The following is a 16,523-nucleotide window of genomic DNA, read 5'->3' on the forward strand; positions in this document are numbered from 1 at the left end:
AAAGGGCTGATTGTTCAGAACTTTGTTAAAGTTAACGACGTGATTAAGGACTTTTAAACATGAAATATTTGCCGATGTGCTCACATATTTCAAAATAAACAAGTACAGTTGAAACATTTGTCTCAAATCTTGTTAAAAATACAGCAGATCACAAGTGTATCCATTAAATTTCCAGAGCAATAATGATTTGTAAGTTACCAACCATGACGTTATCAAAGATCTGAACAATCGGCCAATTGTCTGTCAGCATCAAAATACTACTGCAGTTAATTCCTTCATCTATTGTTTAATACTATACCCCACCTCTATTGTTCTACAGCCAATGATAGCACTTTGCCTTTTGATTAGTTGGTCAAATTTCTTACGTTTTTTTATATTATTTGTATCCATATTCAAATCAAACTCATTTCTGAATTGAAATGGCAGAGAATTGTTTTTGTATAAAGTTAATCATGGTTAGCATAGCTGTGTTGAGAATAACAATCTGTGATAATGTAGATCTGTTTTTGAATGGAAGATTTTACTTAATATTTATATTGTATATTCCTTAGATGTTCCATTTACATTAACATTGTAAAGTCTATTCATCTATTTGAATTGCATATATGTGTCATTTTCATTATAAAACGTGCCAATAAACTATGTAGGTAAATTGACTTTGTTTTATTCATTATACTCTTGACTGGAAAGTACCTTGCGATTTATTTTTGGGCAGAATGTTTAATTTAGAATTTCAAAGCATATAAGCCAGTGTATAAAAATACACCAGTGGAAGTTAAGACAATGGTGGGAGCATTTGAAACATACTTAATTGTGTTATGTCAGTAGTTTACCATATTTAGGAGTACCCGGTAAGATGTTCAGAAGAAAGGCATTTACTGTAAGTATGTGTAAAGCAAAGAAAATGTTATATCACAGCAGCCAAGGAAAAATTGTGACATAATTATATTCTAAACACATTGATGGATCATTAGAACTTTAATATTGAATGCTTGTTAACTGTCTCCTTCAAACTTTTGATCCAAATATCAACAACTCGTCATGTCAAGGCACATACAAGTTAATTTCAGAATCCATGATCATATTGTTCTCTTGTTATGCGAAGGCAAAGATATCACATAAATAATGCAATGACAATTACCCTTGTGACCAACTAATTTTAACATGAAAACCAAATATGGTTGACAACAAATATATGGTTAAAGCAGCCCTGTGAAAATACTGCACCATTTCCTACTTTTGTACATTCAAAACAAGAGCACCGCGAAGCAAAAACCAATGCTTATCTCTTGTTGTTTTTAGTCCTACATAGCCCTAAACTCAACAATTGTTAAAGCCTATTTTAGCTATGGACCTGGCTTAACATGTGTGGTTCCCTTTGGTAACATGTGTACCAATCCTGATTAGAATACATTTGAGTATTTTTTATTTATAGCCAAGGCCAAGTTTTTGCCAGACGCCACCATTGACAACACCACTAAGGCTATAGCAAAACCTTGACTTTGTTTTCATCTGTAAGCAGACAAGCTTTAAATGGACACAATCAACAGTGGCTATTTATTGGTCAAAGGTGTAAATTGTCAGACAAGTTAAAGAATGACTCATTATTGCATTATTCCATTCCCTATTATTCTTTTTATTCTCCTTGCACTGCAAGGTTGACAATGACCTTGACCTTTACACTCACTAGTGAACTTTATATACTTAATGCATAGGAACAATCAGGTCTTCCTTTCCATTGGAACTTTCCTGGAAAACTGTTGACCACTGCCATAACCAACTGACAAACATATCAACCAGGGCCCATGTTTACTAACAAACTGATGGATGGGTTCAGACTCAAAACTCAAACTGCAAATCTAAATTTACTAAATAATATTACTCTGTTTAAGTTTTACTACAATTAACAGTCGAAACATACGATTGAAACATACAATGTAGCCCTTCAAACGCCAAGTCTATTCTTTCAGTCTAAATGCCCCACTGCAAGAACAAGCAGCGTCACCGACATGCTTACTGACCTAATACATGTATGTTACACTTGGCCCCAAACCCCCCAGAAGAACCATGCTTTATAAGAAAACTCACAACAAGATCCTCCACTCATCAATGGTAAGTCTACCAGAGTGCACAACCAACGCTTCAGCCTTATCCAAGCACACACTTTCATCTTCCAAATTAGTTTCTTTCCCACAACCATCATACTTTGGAACAAGTGGCCACAAGGCATTGTTGACCAGACCAGCCTGGATGCTTTCGTTCCAGTTCTGGCCAGCCAACATATAAAATACTAGTAACAAGGAAATGTTTCTTCCTTTTAAAAGTAATTGTAAATAGTGAAACTTTAATTTTAAACTAGAAGCGCCGCAATGCGACGAAACCAGGTTTTTGTTATGGGCAATCAGAAATTATAGCCAATTAATTAAAGTTATTGGGCGGACACCATTTTTAAATTTTTAGTAACAGTGACCTTGACCTTAGCCCCACCCCCCTCAAAAGCAATCCCAAGCTAGCTCTTTACATAAGCTACCCACACACCAAGTTTAATCAATATCTATCAATGCTATCAAAAGTTATTTGGCAAAAAACATTTTTCTATTTCAAGTAACAGTGACATTGACCGTAGCCCCTCCCCACTCAAAAGCAATCCCAAGCTAGCTCTTCACATGCTACCTACACACCAAGTTTCATCAATATCTGTCAATCCTAACTAAAGTTAATGGGCGGAAACCATTTTTCTATTTTAAGTAATAGTGACCTTGACCTTAGCCCCTCCCCACTAAAAAGCAATTCCAAGCTAGCTCTTCACATAAGCTACCTACACATTAAGTTTCATCAATATCTATTAATGCTAACTTATGTTATTTGGCAGAAACCATTTTTCTATTTTTAGTAACAGGCAACCTTGACCCTAGCCCCACCCCCTCAAAAGCAATCCCAAGCTAGCTCTGTACATAAGCTACCTACACACCAGGTTTCATCAATATCGGTCAATGCTAACTAAAGTTATTGGGCAGAAACCATTTTTCTATTTTAAGTAACAGTGACCTTGACCATTTTTCTAATTTAAGTAATAGTGACCTTGACCTTAGCCTCTCCCCACTCAAAAGCAATCCCAAGCTAGCTCTTCACATAAGCAACTTACACACCAAGTTTCATCAATATCGGTCAATGCTAATCAAAGTTATTGGGCAGAAACCATTTTTCTATTTTAAGTAACAGTGACCTTGACCCCTCCCCCCTCAATAGCAATCCCAAGCTAGCTCTTCACATAAGCTACCTACACACCAACTTTCATCAATATCTATCAATCCTAACTAAAGTTATTGGGCAGAAACCATTTTTCTATTTTTAGTAACAGGCGACCTTGACCTTAGCCCCACCCCCCTCAAAAGCAATCCCAAGCTAGCTCTTCACATAAGCTACCTACACACCAAGTTTCATCAATATCTGTCAATGCTAACTAAAGTTATTGGGCAGAAACCATTTTTCTATTTTAAGTAACAGTGACCTTGACAATTTTTCTATTTTAAGTAATAGTGACTTTGACCTTAGCCCCTCCCCACTCAAAAGCAATCCCAAGCTAGCTCTTCACATAAGCAACTTACACACCAAGTTTCGTCAATATCTATCAATGCTAACTAAAGTTATTGGACAGAAACCATTTTTCTATTTTTAGTAACAGTGACCTTGACCTTAGCCCCACCCCCCTCAAAAGCAATCCCAAGCTAGCTCTTCCCATAAGCTACCTACACACCAAGTTTCATCAATATCTATCAATGCTAACTAAAGTTATTGAACAGAAACCAATGTTTGATGCCCGCCCGCCCGCCCGTCCAACAACAACCTCATTCTAATAACCCGGTTTTCGTTGAAAGCCTGGTTAAAAACCAATGTAAATACTGTTTTAGCTAATTGCATGTACTCCTTGCGGAGTGATGCAATCACTGGAGATGATGATGATGATGATGATGATGATGATGAATGGAAAATTATATTTTTACTTCTAATAAAAACGTTTTTCTTAGTCTGAGCTAAGACTTAAGATTCATCTCCTGATCAAAGGCAACAACAATGAAGATATACTTTTTGATGATATCATGTATCTATGTAATTCTATCATTCGCTAGTAATTGCCCGAGTAGATCTTGATCTACTGACTCAAAATCACGAAAAAGTCATAAACTGGTCAAAGAGTAGCCTTTCTTGATCTACTGACTCAAAATCTCAAAAAGTCATAAACTGGTCAGAGTGGCCTATGTTTTTGTACTTTTAAAGATTTTTATTCATAATTATTTGGTATGATTTTCTAGAAATGCACAAAATTGTTTTTTTTAAAAATTGAATGTGATGACCATGACCTTTGACATCCTATCATGGCTATCATTACTAATCTACACTTGTTATAAAGGTTTAATATCATAAAGCCAATCATTCATTGAATATACAGATATTTCTTTTGTACAAAAGTGTATAAATCAAGTAAAACAATACAAATAGATATGTAAAATACTAATCACATTCACAAAACTAATAAAATTGAATTGCTTAATCTCAACAAAGAATAACATCACAGATAAAATATGGATACAAAGCAGAATCAACATATTTTTGTACAAAATGCATGCATTACAAATTCAAATGCACAGCACCTATGTAGACTATGCCAACTTGTATGTGAATTATCAATAAATACTATATCAATACTTAAAAACTGATCTAGCCTCGAGGACAACCTTGTAAGTTGTTGCACAAATTTTTTGAATTAAAAACTTCAAACTATAATGAGATTTAATATAAAGTCTGCATAATCAGATCTGTATATATTGTAGTACAACTGTTGAACCCCTGGATTATGAACCTATTTTTGGACACACAGATTGCCCTTTAGTTTCCCCAAAAATACATCGACAAGATCTGAATAAGAAGAAGAATAAAATGAACACTGAACATGGAAACAAGGTCCTGCATCCATGCGGTCCGGATCCTGAATTCTGCGTCCTTCTTCATCACAGAGGGAACCATTCCCAACACCATTGGTAACATTTCTATAGTGCATGATCCACTAAGTTGGAGTTCATACTCAGCAAGTTGCTGCCAGAATCCAAGGTTCGGGCAAATACATGGTCTCTGGTTGAAGATGTGTTGATAAGCAGAAAAGAGAGTCTTGTTTTTATATTTGACTAGATATGCCATACATACACTTGCTGAACGGCTGACCCCGGCCACACAATGGACTAGAATTGTGCCTCCAGAATTTGTAACAGAATGTATGTGGTCCACACAAGTATCAAGGAATGCAAGCAAGTCTTGATTTTCTGCATCCCTCATTAATATGTGGCGAACACTCAGGTTATCCAGAGCTGGGTATTGAAACTCTGCGAGCTCCTCTGCAGTATTCAGGATATGAGTTATTCCTGAAATTGTTACGAAATGTTAAAGAAATCATGGCATTGATTTTCTTTGTTACATTATGTAATATTTTATTAGTATAAGTCTAATTTGCATTTGCGAAAAGGTATGTAAAGAAAGATTTTGATCTTCATTGGTAATTTTAAAAATCACTCACTCAAGAATTTTGTGCTGCATATAAAAGACTTTCTTTCAGCAGTAATGTATGAGTACACATTCAATTAGGCAATTCTTTGAAAAGACTAATTAAATTACTTGGCAACATCAGTGACTTTTTTGAAAGTGCATTTACATGATAGAAAAGTGCACACAGGTCTACAGAAAGAGCCTGAAAAACATTACAGATTAAATTGTGAAAATATTTTTACTAAAACTAAAGTTTTCAATTTTAAAGTTTGGAATTCTGGTTGTTTTATTGGAATATTTTCATGCATAGAACACTTTTTCCGATCAATGAGTTGTGGAACTCTTCTCTTGATTTTCCTCAGTTATTTTTACATCTTTTTACATTTTTAAAGATAAAGGATTGAATTATTTAGAAAAAAAGGGTTTTTATCTCAGTTGCTTTAGTATAGAAAAACATATATAAATAAATGGTAAGTAATTAGGTACAGTACACAGGGGTTTCTCACCATTTTTTTACCCTATATTATAATCATATAGTCTATAGATTATATATAGCGTAAACATATCCTGAGAGTCCCTGGTGGTACAGTATATTAAAAATATTGTGAAGATAATTGATTTGAAAGTTAACACAAGATAAAATTGAAATTAAAATTCTGTTTACAGCTACAAATCAATATTGAAACATATTTACTTATCATGAATGTTGTTTGAAAGCACAAAAACACTTCATGTACCTCTATTTTTTAAATTCTCTTCTTTGATGCAGCCAATCCCACACAGGTACACATTCTGATCCACTTGTGCAATCGGAGATCTAAACGCCTTCATGGTAAACAACAGAAGATACTCAATATAGATAAATCCTGAAAAAAAATCAAGAAAATGGATTTATACTCATAACATTTTAATACATTCTTCTAGTCCTTTTTATAGGTGAAATTTCATGTTTATATTGACTCGCAAGAAGTGATGACTTTAATGTTTATTTCAATATTTCGCTCCGATTGGATTAGTGCTAGGTCATTTAACCGATTATATACGATGTTACAAAAATCAGCCATTATTTATGAACAAACTATGTTGTTGGTAACATTTCTTTAAGAATAAATACTCATTTGCAGATGATAATGCTAATTTTTAATCATAATAAATTATTATTTAAAATGTAAATATAAGTATTGATCACATTTTTTCTTGCAGTTATGCTGTATGAACCCAGTAGGACAAGTGAGTAAATGACCAAAAAAAGCTAGCGCGCTGAATTTGCTTGCATGCCCTACTGCGTTCATACAGGCTATTATTTTTACAGCATACAAGAAAAATAGTCCAAATAATTGTATTTTGACGGATTTTTTAAAAATTTTGATATGGCAAATCCTTCACGTACAAATTGTTTAGTATCAAAATTGGGTAGTTGTTCCGATCAGGATTCCGGGTTAAAGCATATAGCGTCTATAAAATATCATAAAAACAAGAAATATTACCAGATAATGTTATTTTACAATTAGTTCCGTACACAAAAAATAAATATCCAACTTATAATTATGAGTTTGACGGCTTTTCTTCATTTCATTCTGTCAAAACATAACGATATATACATGAAGGGCACCTGCAAGGCTTCAGGGCACAGTTTTAAATCGCTCGGAACATTTCGGCCATGGCCGAGTTGTTACGATTGTGCAACGAGGTCTACCTCGAAGCTTTGTCGGAGGAGGCCGAGTTATTACGATTGTATCGAGTTGTTCCCCTTCGCATAATTGTTTTCTGTGTCAGTCAACTCTCGTTTTATTGTAAAGGTAAACAACTTGTTTTAATGCATTAAATGCTTGTTTAGTGCAATATAACATTTCACTTACATGGTAAAATATGAATATAACTCTTTATGATCAATTTCAACCATAAAATACTTCACTTAAAACAATTTCAATATTTTTAAAACACCCCTGTTTTTTGCACATTCCCGTTTTGACGTTAGAGATTGGAAGAATCCCGTATAACACGTCTATTATTTTAGACTAACAAGAAAAAATGCTATCAATCCTTAAATAATAATTATAATAATAATAATAATAATAATAATCATAATAATAATCATAATAATCATAATAGTGATAATAACAATAAACAATAATAATAATAATACTGAAATTGAAAACTTGCACATATCAATGAAATTATTATTTATTTGTTGTTGCCTAGATCAACAAATCCTACTCCCAGTTGATATTCAAAATCACGACACTGTAAAATAAGGATCTTACCTTTCTGAATGTCTCATGGCAGTGACCGTCGATTAAGTGTTTGCAGTATATATTTATTTCACAAGTTTCATTTTAAATGTTCGTCAAAAATTACATGCTGGCATGAGTAACGTTTATTTACAATGGCGATTATTTTGAGAACAAGGGAGTTAACCGCTACCCAATGGCAATGGTAGGTTAACATAAACTATAACATACAACATATATACTTGTATCTAATGAGGGCACCAACTTCCCACATATTTCCATTCCTTATCGTGCTTTGAAAAATGTACGCCTCCTTAAAATTGTCAAAAGCCCAGTCTGAAAAATGTTCTGAATATTTACTGTAATAAGTTTCTTTTTCTCTTAAAATTAAGGGTCACTTGTCCAGTAAAATACCAGTTATTGTAGATTACTTATGTATATTGTCTGCCATAAGGTGTCCAAATGACATAATCATGATTCATTAATGACATAATCATGATTCATTAATGACATAATCATGATTCATTATATATTTTTCATTTGTCACCTAACACCTATCTTTATGGCATCCCTTAAATTAAAAATGTGTGAATAAAGAACAAAAAACGATTGCATAGCACCTGCTCTCATGGATAATAGGAGTATTGTCTCAGAATTTTGGGGAGTTTATAATAAGGAAGTCAATAAATGAAATCAAAGGATTGTCACAATACAGCATATAGGTCAATAAAGATTAAGACCAATACACAGAAGCTGAGTAAGATACACAGATCAGAAGAAGATAAAGTCAATAAACGAAATAAAAGTTTCTACACATATGGGAAACACACAACTTAACGATTTTGAATCATTCATGTTAAATTGCTCTAGAAAATCGTATATTTGTTATTTCTCAACTCATTTTATTGGAAAGAAAACACTATAACACGATTTATCCAAGCACTCTGACAAATATTTTGTCTGACTATGTCCTATCACTAAAGCCATTGTTTATAAAAAAAATGATAAATTTATTCCAATCACAAATATTGCAATCAATATAATATGCACATGTAATAACTACAAATTTAATCTAACAGAATAACGAAATTAACTACACGAAATATATATACCTACCCTTTTTACTCATTTTTCCTTTCAATTTATTATTTTAAAAGGATCATTTTATATATTTGGGATTGTTTGTACTGATAAATGTATTGGATACGGAAATATCAAATGTTGTTTTTTTGCATTAAAAGTTAAACTATTAAACAAATTTAACATCTGAGGTTTATCCCTTTACAACATATATTAATAATTATCTATATTTCTCATTTTGCAATAATGGTAAGAACTTATAAATCCTATTTTCACCTATTACAATACAAATCATTAATTCAGACATTTTTACAATTACCAAAGAATGGTTTAATTTTTCATCTTATGATGAAATGAAAGTTATTAAAAGTAATTCTGTGTTTGGTTTTATAATCCTCATGCTTCTTCAGGTAATCTTAAAATTTCTATTTTGTTATTGTTGTTCCGTGTCTTTACTTTCCCCGATTGCCAAGTTTTCATAAAAGAAATAACAAATTGTTTCTTTATAAATCTAGATATTAAACCATTAAACCAATTTTAATGATTTGAAATAAGGTTAATTTCCCTATTCAAACAAAACAAAAAGTTTAAAAAACAATAAATTAGGTTTTAATTCTAAAAGCAAAATTCAAAAATAAAGTGAATTAACTATTTTTCACTTGACTAAACTCATAAACATAATAATTTATTGATTTAAACAATAAATTTTCACTGTCAATATTTTTGTTCTTATTCTATGGTGTATGCGTTTCTCAACATCCTTCTTTGTGTATGTTGTATGCAAATGTGAAAACCCTTCTTTGCCTATGTTGTATGCGTTAGACTATTTCTTTGTTGTATGCATTTCATACCGCCCCGTTTTATTTCAATGTAAGAAGGCTGTATCCGAGAGTATTTCTGACTCAATTTCAACAGTAGTCTAGTCATTTTAGTCCAAGCTAAATAATAATTAAGTTCATGTCGAAACAGTATCATTAATAATCTATACTGTATATCAAACACATTCTGAAATTTACTTTAAAACTTAATAAAAAAAATATTTCTAATATAAACATCGGTATTTTGTTAATAACATTATTTAACAAATGTTTTAACAAAATAAACATCAATTTCCACAAATATCCATATTAAGTGAAATGCAAAACTGTTCTAACAAGCAACAAAGAAATTAGAAATGATCATAGTAATTATCACAAGTTTATACTTTGATTTGCGTCATTTACTTAGATGATTTTGTTTTATCAACTCAACTCAACTCAATATTCTTTTATTATATCACAGTTTACATTTAAGTAAAAGCATGTGAAAACGCAATATATATATGTTAACACAGGTATAAATATGTGGGTTAATGGCGGCTACACAACAGGTTTAGAGTTTATCATTATACAGAACAAATATAATTAGTAAGTAAGGGGAATGTGGTTAGTTTAGATATTATTATTATTTATTTTTTTATTACAAAACAAATTCATTTATTTGAAATAGGATACAATATAATCGATATAGTTATGGGATATCAAATGAAAAACTATAAAGTACATGATCAGATTCGTTTAAAGTGATTAACTAAGATTTTAACAAAAATTGCTGTTTTCCTTAAGGTATCCGGGTTCATACAATTTAAAACTTCACTAAAGTGTAAGACACTAGGTCTTGAGTAAAAACGACTACTTATGTATTGTTTTCTGGTAGGATTAAAAAATGGACATGTAAGTAAATAGTGCAGTTCGTCACCGATATCGTTTAGATTACAAAACGTACACTTTCTATTGACATGTGGTACAGCATTCTGTCTCCATCTACCGACTTCGATAGGGAATTTATGATTACTAGTGCGGAAATGCAAAAATGTAAAACGTAGAGATTTGGGTAAAATATTAAGGTACTCCTCAAATTTAATATCAGACTTAAACAGAGAATACATTTTACCCTTAGACGAAAGATTAAATTGTTCAAAACAGTTTTGCTGAAATTGGTCTACAAGGTTAGATTTCACAAGTTTACTGATATGTTTTACAGGTACTCTTGTTTGGTTATGCCAAACGTATGAATAACCCGTTGAATCAAGTATTGACTTGATGTAACTGGTCCAGGCTGAATTATTACTATGTAAAATGCCTTTATATATCAAAAAACTTATTTTCGAGTCATGGGATGAAACGAGTTTACTCCAGTAACTAATCATTCTGGTTTTAACTATGGTATTAAGGGGGTATCTACCCAGTTCCGAGTAGAGCATGTACCGTGGAGTACTTTTCCTAGTATATGTAATCCGTCGCAAAAAATTACAGTGAAGTTGCTCCAACAGATCAAGGTTTTCAAAACCCCAGACTTCACAACCGTACGTTAGAATCGGGACAATGGTAGAATCAAAAAGCTTCAGTTGTATGTCCAAAGGCAAGTCTAGGTTATTAATTCTAAGAAATAGAGCATACATTGCTTTGTTAGCCTGGCTTATTAAATATTTACGGCAGTATAAAAAGCTACCGGTGGACGAGAAATATACACCTAGGTATTTGTATTCCTTGACTATTTCTAGCGCTTGGCTAGCAATGCTAAAGTTAAATTTCTTCAGATTTCTGGCACCAAAGACAATTACCAAAGACTAAAAAGTCTTTGAGAGGTTAATATTTAGTTTCCATTGCAAACAGTAATCTTGGAAACAGTTAAGACTTTTTTGAAAATCACGTTCATTGTCTGCAAAAAGTACAGTGTCATCAGCATACAAGAGAATAAGTAACTGAAGGTACATAATTGTCTCATTAGCATCTACTTCTATAGAAACACTAGAACATGTTCTTTTAAGGAATTCTTCTAAATCGTTTAGGTAAATAGAAAATAAAATCGGAGAAAGATTTTCTCCCTGACGAACTCCACAAAAGCTTGGGAACATAGGAGACAGATGCCCATTGATGGAAACGCATGATTTTATATCATTATACATATTTTTTATGACTGTGAGGATTTTACCTTGTAAGCCAGTTTGCATTAGCTTATGCCACAGGCCAGCTCGCCAGACAGAGTCAAATGCGGCAGAAAAATCAATAAATGAGCAAAACAGTTTCTTTTTCTGGGCCCTTAGTTTACTTATAAGGAAATGCAATGTAAGAATATGATCGCAGGTTGAATAATTTGCGCGAAATCCGGCTTGGTTCTCGTTTAATAAGTTATTATTATAGAGGAATGTGTTGATGCGTTCATTAAGGATAGACGTGAATAATTTGCCTAAACAACTAAGAATGGTAATCGGCCTATAATTTTGGGGGTCGGTAGGAGAACCCTTGTTTTTAAAAATTGGCTTTATTGTCCCGATTAGCCATGCATCCGGGAGAATACCAGTTTCAAGAATTATATTGAAAAGTGTACAGAAGGTTGGCACCATATCGGCGCGCGAGGCTTTAAAGTATTCATTGATAATATTATCAAACTGCGACGATGTTTTACCATTCTTACTTTTCAGTATCATTTTGTTAATTTCGTCATGTTCTATTGGCCTATTTAACAGATCGGTTTCGGCGCTAGAGAAGCTCGGGTGGTTATTATCCGATATATGATCGTTCGCGTCAACGACGTCATTGATTTTTTTGAAATAATGAAAAAAATCGTCTATAGGGGGTGACTCATGTTTAGATACGTTGGTAACCTTGTTCAAGTGGTTCCAGTAATCTTTAGGATGTTTTGAATGGAGTTCTCGAAGTTTGTATTCTGCTGTATGCTTGTGTTTTGCGACATACGTATTCATTGTAACTTTATAATGCTTACTCGCAGTATGTAATTTTTCTTTGTTCGAAGTCGATTTATTCATATTATAAGCTTTCCGTGCTTTATTGTATAGCGACCGCGCCTTCTTGCACTGTAGGCCGAACCACGGACTTTTCGTGCTATATGTATATTTTGTTGGATAGGTGTTATTACTTATTTTTTGAGAGAATGTTTTAAAAGCCGATTCTTTGAACAAATTAGCAATATCTTCAGTAATTGTATTGAGGAATAATCGCGTATTTGACCGTGGGGGATTACGCAACCGGTTATCAATAGATTCTTTGTCGGTACTGTTCAGGTTGAACACGAATTCCTCGTGTTTTTCCTGCTGCCATTTAGGATGACGGGTTGGATTTCGCGAGCTAGAGGTAATGTTTACATTTGTTTGTGTATTGGAAATATCGATAGTGAGAATTGTTGACAGTAAGCTATGACCATCCGAAAAAAGTGGATCGACTTCAATTATTTCGAAGTCATTTACCGAACAGAGTAAATGAGATGATGCAATACTATAGTCGATAACAGAACTATTACGAAATGTGTATCTATACATATATACTTTTTGTGACATTTTAGTTATTATAATTTTTATCTAAATTAAAAAAAAAAAAAGAAACACAAATCAACTGAGATGTCTTTTCCCTTAAAAGTATGTCCAAACAAAATGAAAAGCAAATGTATATACGTTTAAAATTTAATGCACAAACATTCAAATTCCTACATAAAAATGAATCGCATGATATCGTCAATATTTTTCATGTACACTTATACTGATTACTCATAATGGTATTGCCTTTTTAAAGGCTAACGGAAAATACACGTATATTATGTACTGTTAGTACATTTGGAGGGTTAAAATAGTCTACTCAAGATACATGTATCTAACAAGTACAATGAAATGCATAATTTGAGCGGCATTAAGGGAAAATGACAGTATTTCGGATTTCCTTAATTGTCTTTACTATCTTTCAGTTATGAGAAACATATTTTTTTAAGAAAAGGCGTAGTTTCACTAATGTTGGTCAGTGTAGATTGTCGGAGGTCATGACGGATAGCAACGGGCAACTGATAAGCCCCGCCTAATATAGACGTTGACTGGTCAGTCGTGTATCGACCGGTTGGTTTGACTGACAGGCCGCGTCTTGTTATTTGAATAACGTTAACGATTCCATACTATTTTGGACAGGGGTTGTGCATGATCATCATCATCATCATCATCATCAACATCAACATCATCATCATCATCATCATCATCATCATCATCATCATCATCATTGAACAGCTGAAACAAAATTAATTCAAGTAAGTGAATAATTTGAATCAGAACGGTAAAGATGGGAAACCATTTTGTCAGAGACAAGCATCTGGTATAAGTGTTGTTGTCAGGGGCGGTTCCACGACTCGACGTTAGAGGGGGCATCACTTATAGACGTAACCTTTTGACTTGTGCCCCTCTCCCAGACCCGAAATATTTTGTTTTAAAGTGTTGGGAGGGGCGCAAGTCAAAAGGTTACGCCCATAAGTTACACCCCCTCTTACGTCGAGTTGTGCATGTCGGGCGTACTTTTTTCTTCTCTTATATTGAAATAAAAAGTAAACTTGGACGAACCTGGATCCGCTAGTGGTTGTTGTTGAGTTTATAAAGGTCTGCCCGGGCCATATTATGGCTGCATTATGGCTTGACCCCATTACATCCCCACCGGTTGATGTTATTCGCCAAAGAAGTTGTACCTAAAATGCCGCGAGACCTGCGATGAATGACATCTAGAGTGGCCCAGTATAAGTAAAAAGCCGGTTGTAATTTATCCGCATGCTAGTTACTTCGTACCGTTCCGATTTGGGAGCTAATGTTTAGATGGATACAATCACAAAAACACGATCAAACACGGTACAAAAAACAAAAGTGAGAGTACTGGTGTACAGTCAGGGGCGTTAATGTAGCATTTCAAATTGTACGCACGTACACATGAGCGAGCTATTGATATCTTAAGGTCATTGAGCACGTTCACATGAGCGAGCTATTGATATCTTAAGGTCATTGAGCACGTTCACATGAACGAGCTATTGATATCTTAAGGTCATTGAGCACGTTCACATGAGCGAGCTATTGATATCTTAAGGTCATTGAGCACGTTCACATGAGCGAGCTATTGATATCTTAAGGTCATTGAGCACGTTCACATGAGCGAGCTATTGATATCTTAAGGTCATTGAGCACGTTCACATGAGCGAGCTATTGATATCTTAAGGTCATTGAGCACGTTCACATGAGTGAGCTATTGATATCTCGAGGTCACTGAGCACGTGCACATGAGTGAGCTATTGATATCTCGAGGTCATTGAGCACGTGCACATGAGTGAGCTATTGATATCTCAAGGTCATTGAGCATGTGCACATGAGTGAGCTATTGATATCTAAGATCATTGAGCAGGTACACATGAGCGAGCTATTGATATCTTAAGGTCATTGAGCATGTACACATGAGCGAGCTATTGATATCTTAAGGTCATTGAGCATGTACACATGGGCGAGCTATTGATATCTAAAGGTCATTGAGCATGTACACATGGGTGGGCTATTGATATCTTAAGGTCATTGAGCATGTACACATGAGTGAGCTATTGATATCTTAAGGTCATTGAGCATGTACACATGAGTGAGCTATTGATATCTTAAGGTCATTGAGCATGTACACATGAGTGAGCTATTGATATCTTAAGGTCATTGAGCATGTTCACATGGGTGGGCTATTGATATCTTAAGGTCATTGAGCATGTACACATGAGTGAGCTATTGATATCTTAAGGTCATTGAGCATGTACACATGGGTGAGCTATTGATATCTTAAGGTCATTGAGCATGTACACATGGGTGGGCTATTGATATCTTAAGGTCATTGAGCATGTACACATGGGTGAGCTATTGATATCTTAAGGTCATTGAGCACATACACATGAGCGAGCTATTGATATCTTAAGGTCTCAATGTATTATACGGGGTGTTGGTTGTCTACTCCCTCATGATTGCTTTAAGTAAACTGACATTAATGAACGATTTTCAAGCTGTCTAAACACCAACATTCAGTGGGGATACGGTAGATATAAGCATTTGCTATTTCGGGGGAACCAGCCCGGCCGGACTGGAGAACGCCTAGGCATCCCGTACAGTTATATTTCAGTTTCAGTTGTTGTTTCAATATTAACGATGTTATATAAACGTGGTTTCTAGATTTGATTATTTGAAAGAAGTTTTTATGATATTAATTCTAATTTTATTTGTAAAAAATAGGAATTTTGAAATATTGTAAAAAGTTTTCTTTGAAAATGGTATTCCGATTCGATGAAGTTCATGAATTTATAATTACATAATCTTTTATATTAGGGGGTGTTTGTATATCTTCCAGTTTCAATTGTCAACTGATGTGATGATGTTCGAAAATTCGCTAAAGTATATTTTAATTATTTTTCAGTTATAGAGTGTAGATAAATTTCTTTTTTAAATGTATGCTTGTATATAGCGTAACTGGTTAATTTTGAGGTGTTGTTTATTTTAGAGTACCATTTTTGGTAATAATTATGAAAAATTCTTTTGAGGATCAACTCAATACGAAGGTTATCAATTTCTTTCTCTAGCCATGCTTAACTATATTCATGTTTATTTAGGATGAGTTTTACTTGAGAGACCCTTTTTAATTTTATAAGTTTTATTGTTGATGCCATTGTTTTTACGTTCATCGACACGTTTCCCTACTATTGAGGATTCTTTTAAAGATTTTTTTTTCCAGTATTTTAATGTGTTATATTTTCGATATACAGATAATGGGGCTCTGCGTAAAGTGCTATTGGATTAGAATATTTTTTACACATAACATGCTTCGTAGAATTTTTTCAAAAGTGTGTATTAATTCG

At 33.6% G+C, this 16,523-nt stretch overlaps 1 protein-coding gene across 1 annotated transcript; it reads right to left on the reverse strand.

Moving 5' to 3' along the window:
• Positions 1–4,399: 4,399 nt before the first annotated feature.
• LOC128239105 (dual specificity protein phosphatase 18-like) lies at positions 4,400–7,930 on the reverse strand. The gene is made up of 3 exons (XM_052955573.1): positions 7,803–7,930; positions 6,276–6,404; positions 4,400–5,417 (listed from the first exon to the last, which is right to left on the reverse strand). The coding sequence occupies exons 2-3, from the start codon at positions 6,367–6,369 to the stop codon at positions 4,888–4,890; spliced, it is 624 nt and encodes a 207-aa protein (XP_052811533.1). The 5' UTR covers positions 6,370–6,404; positions 7,803–7,930; the 3' UTR covers positions 4,400–4,887.
• Positions 7,931–16,523: the final 8,593 nt, after the last annotated feature.

Source organism: Mya arenaria, chromosome 6, assembly GCF_026914265.1.
Source record: "Mya arenaria isolate MELC-2E11 chromosome 6, ASM2691426v1".
NCBI lineage: Eukaryota > Metazoa > Mollusca > Bivalvia > Myida > Myidae > Mya > Mya arenaria.

Excerpts from the sequence above, each read along its gene's own strand:
- LOC128239105 (XM_052955573.1), bottom strand. The coding sequence starts at position 6,369 with ATGAAGGCGTTTAGATCTCCGATTGCACAAGTGGATCAGAATGTGTAC. Across the intron at positions 5,418-6,275 it reads AGAGAATTTAAAAAATAGAG|GAATAACTCATATCCTGAAT; the intron begins GTACATGAAGTG and ends TAACAATTTCAG.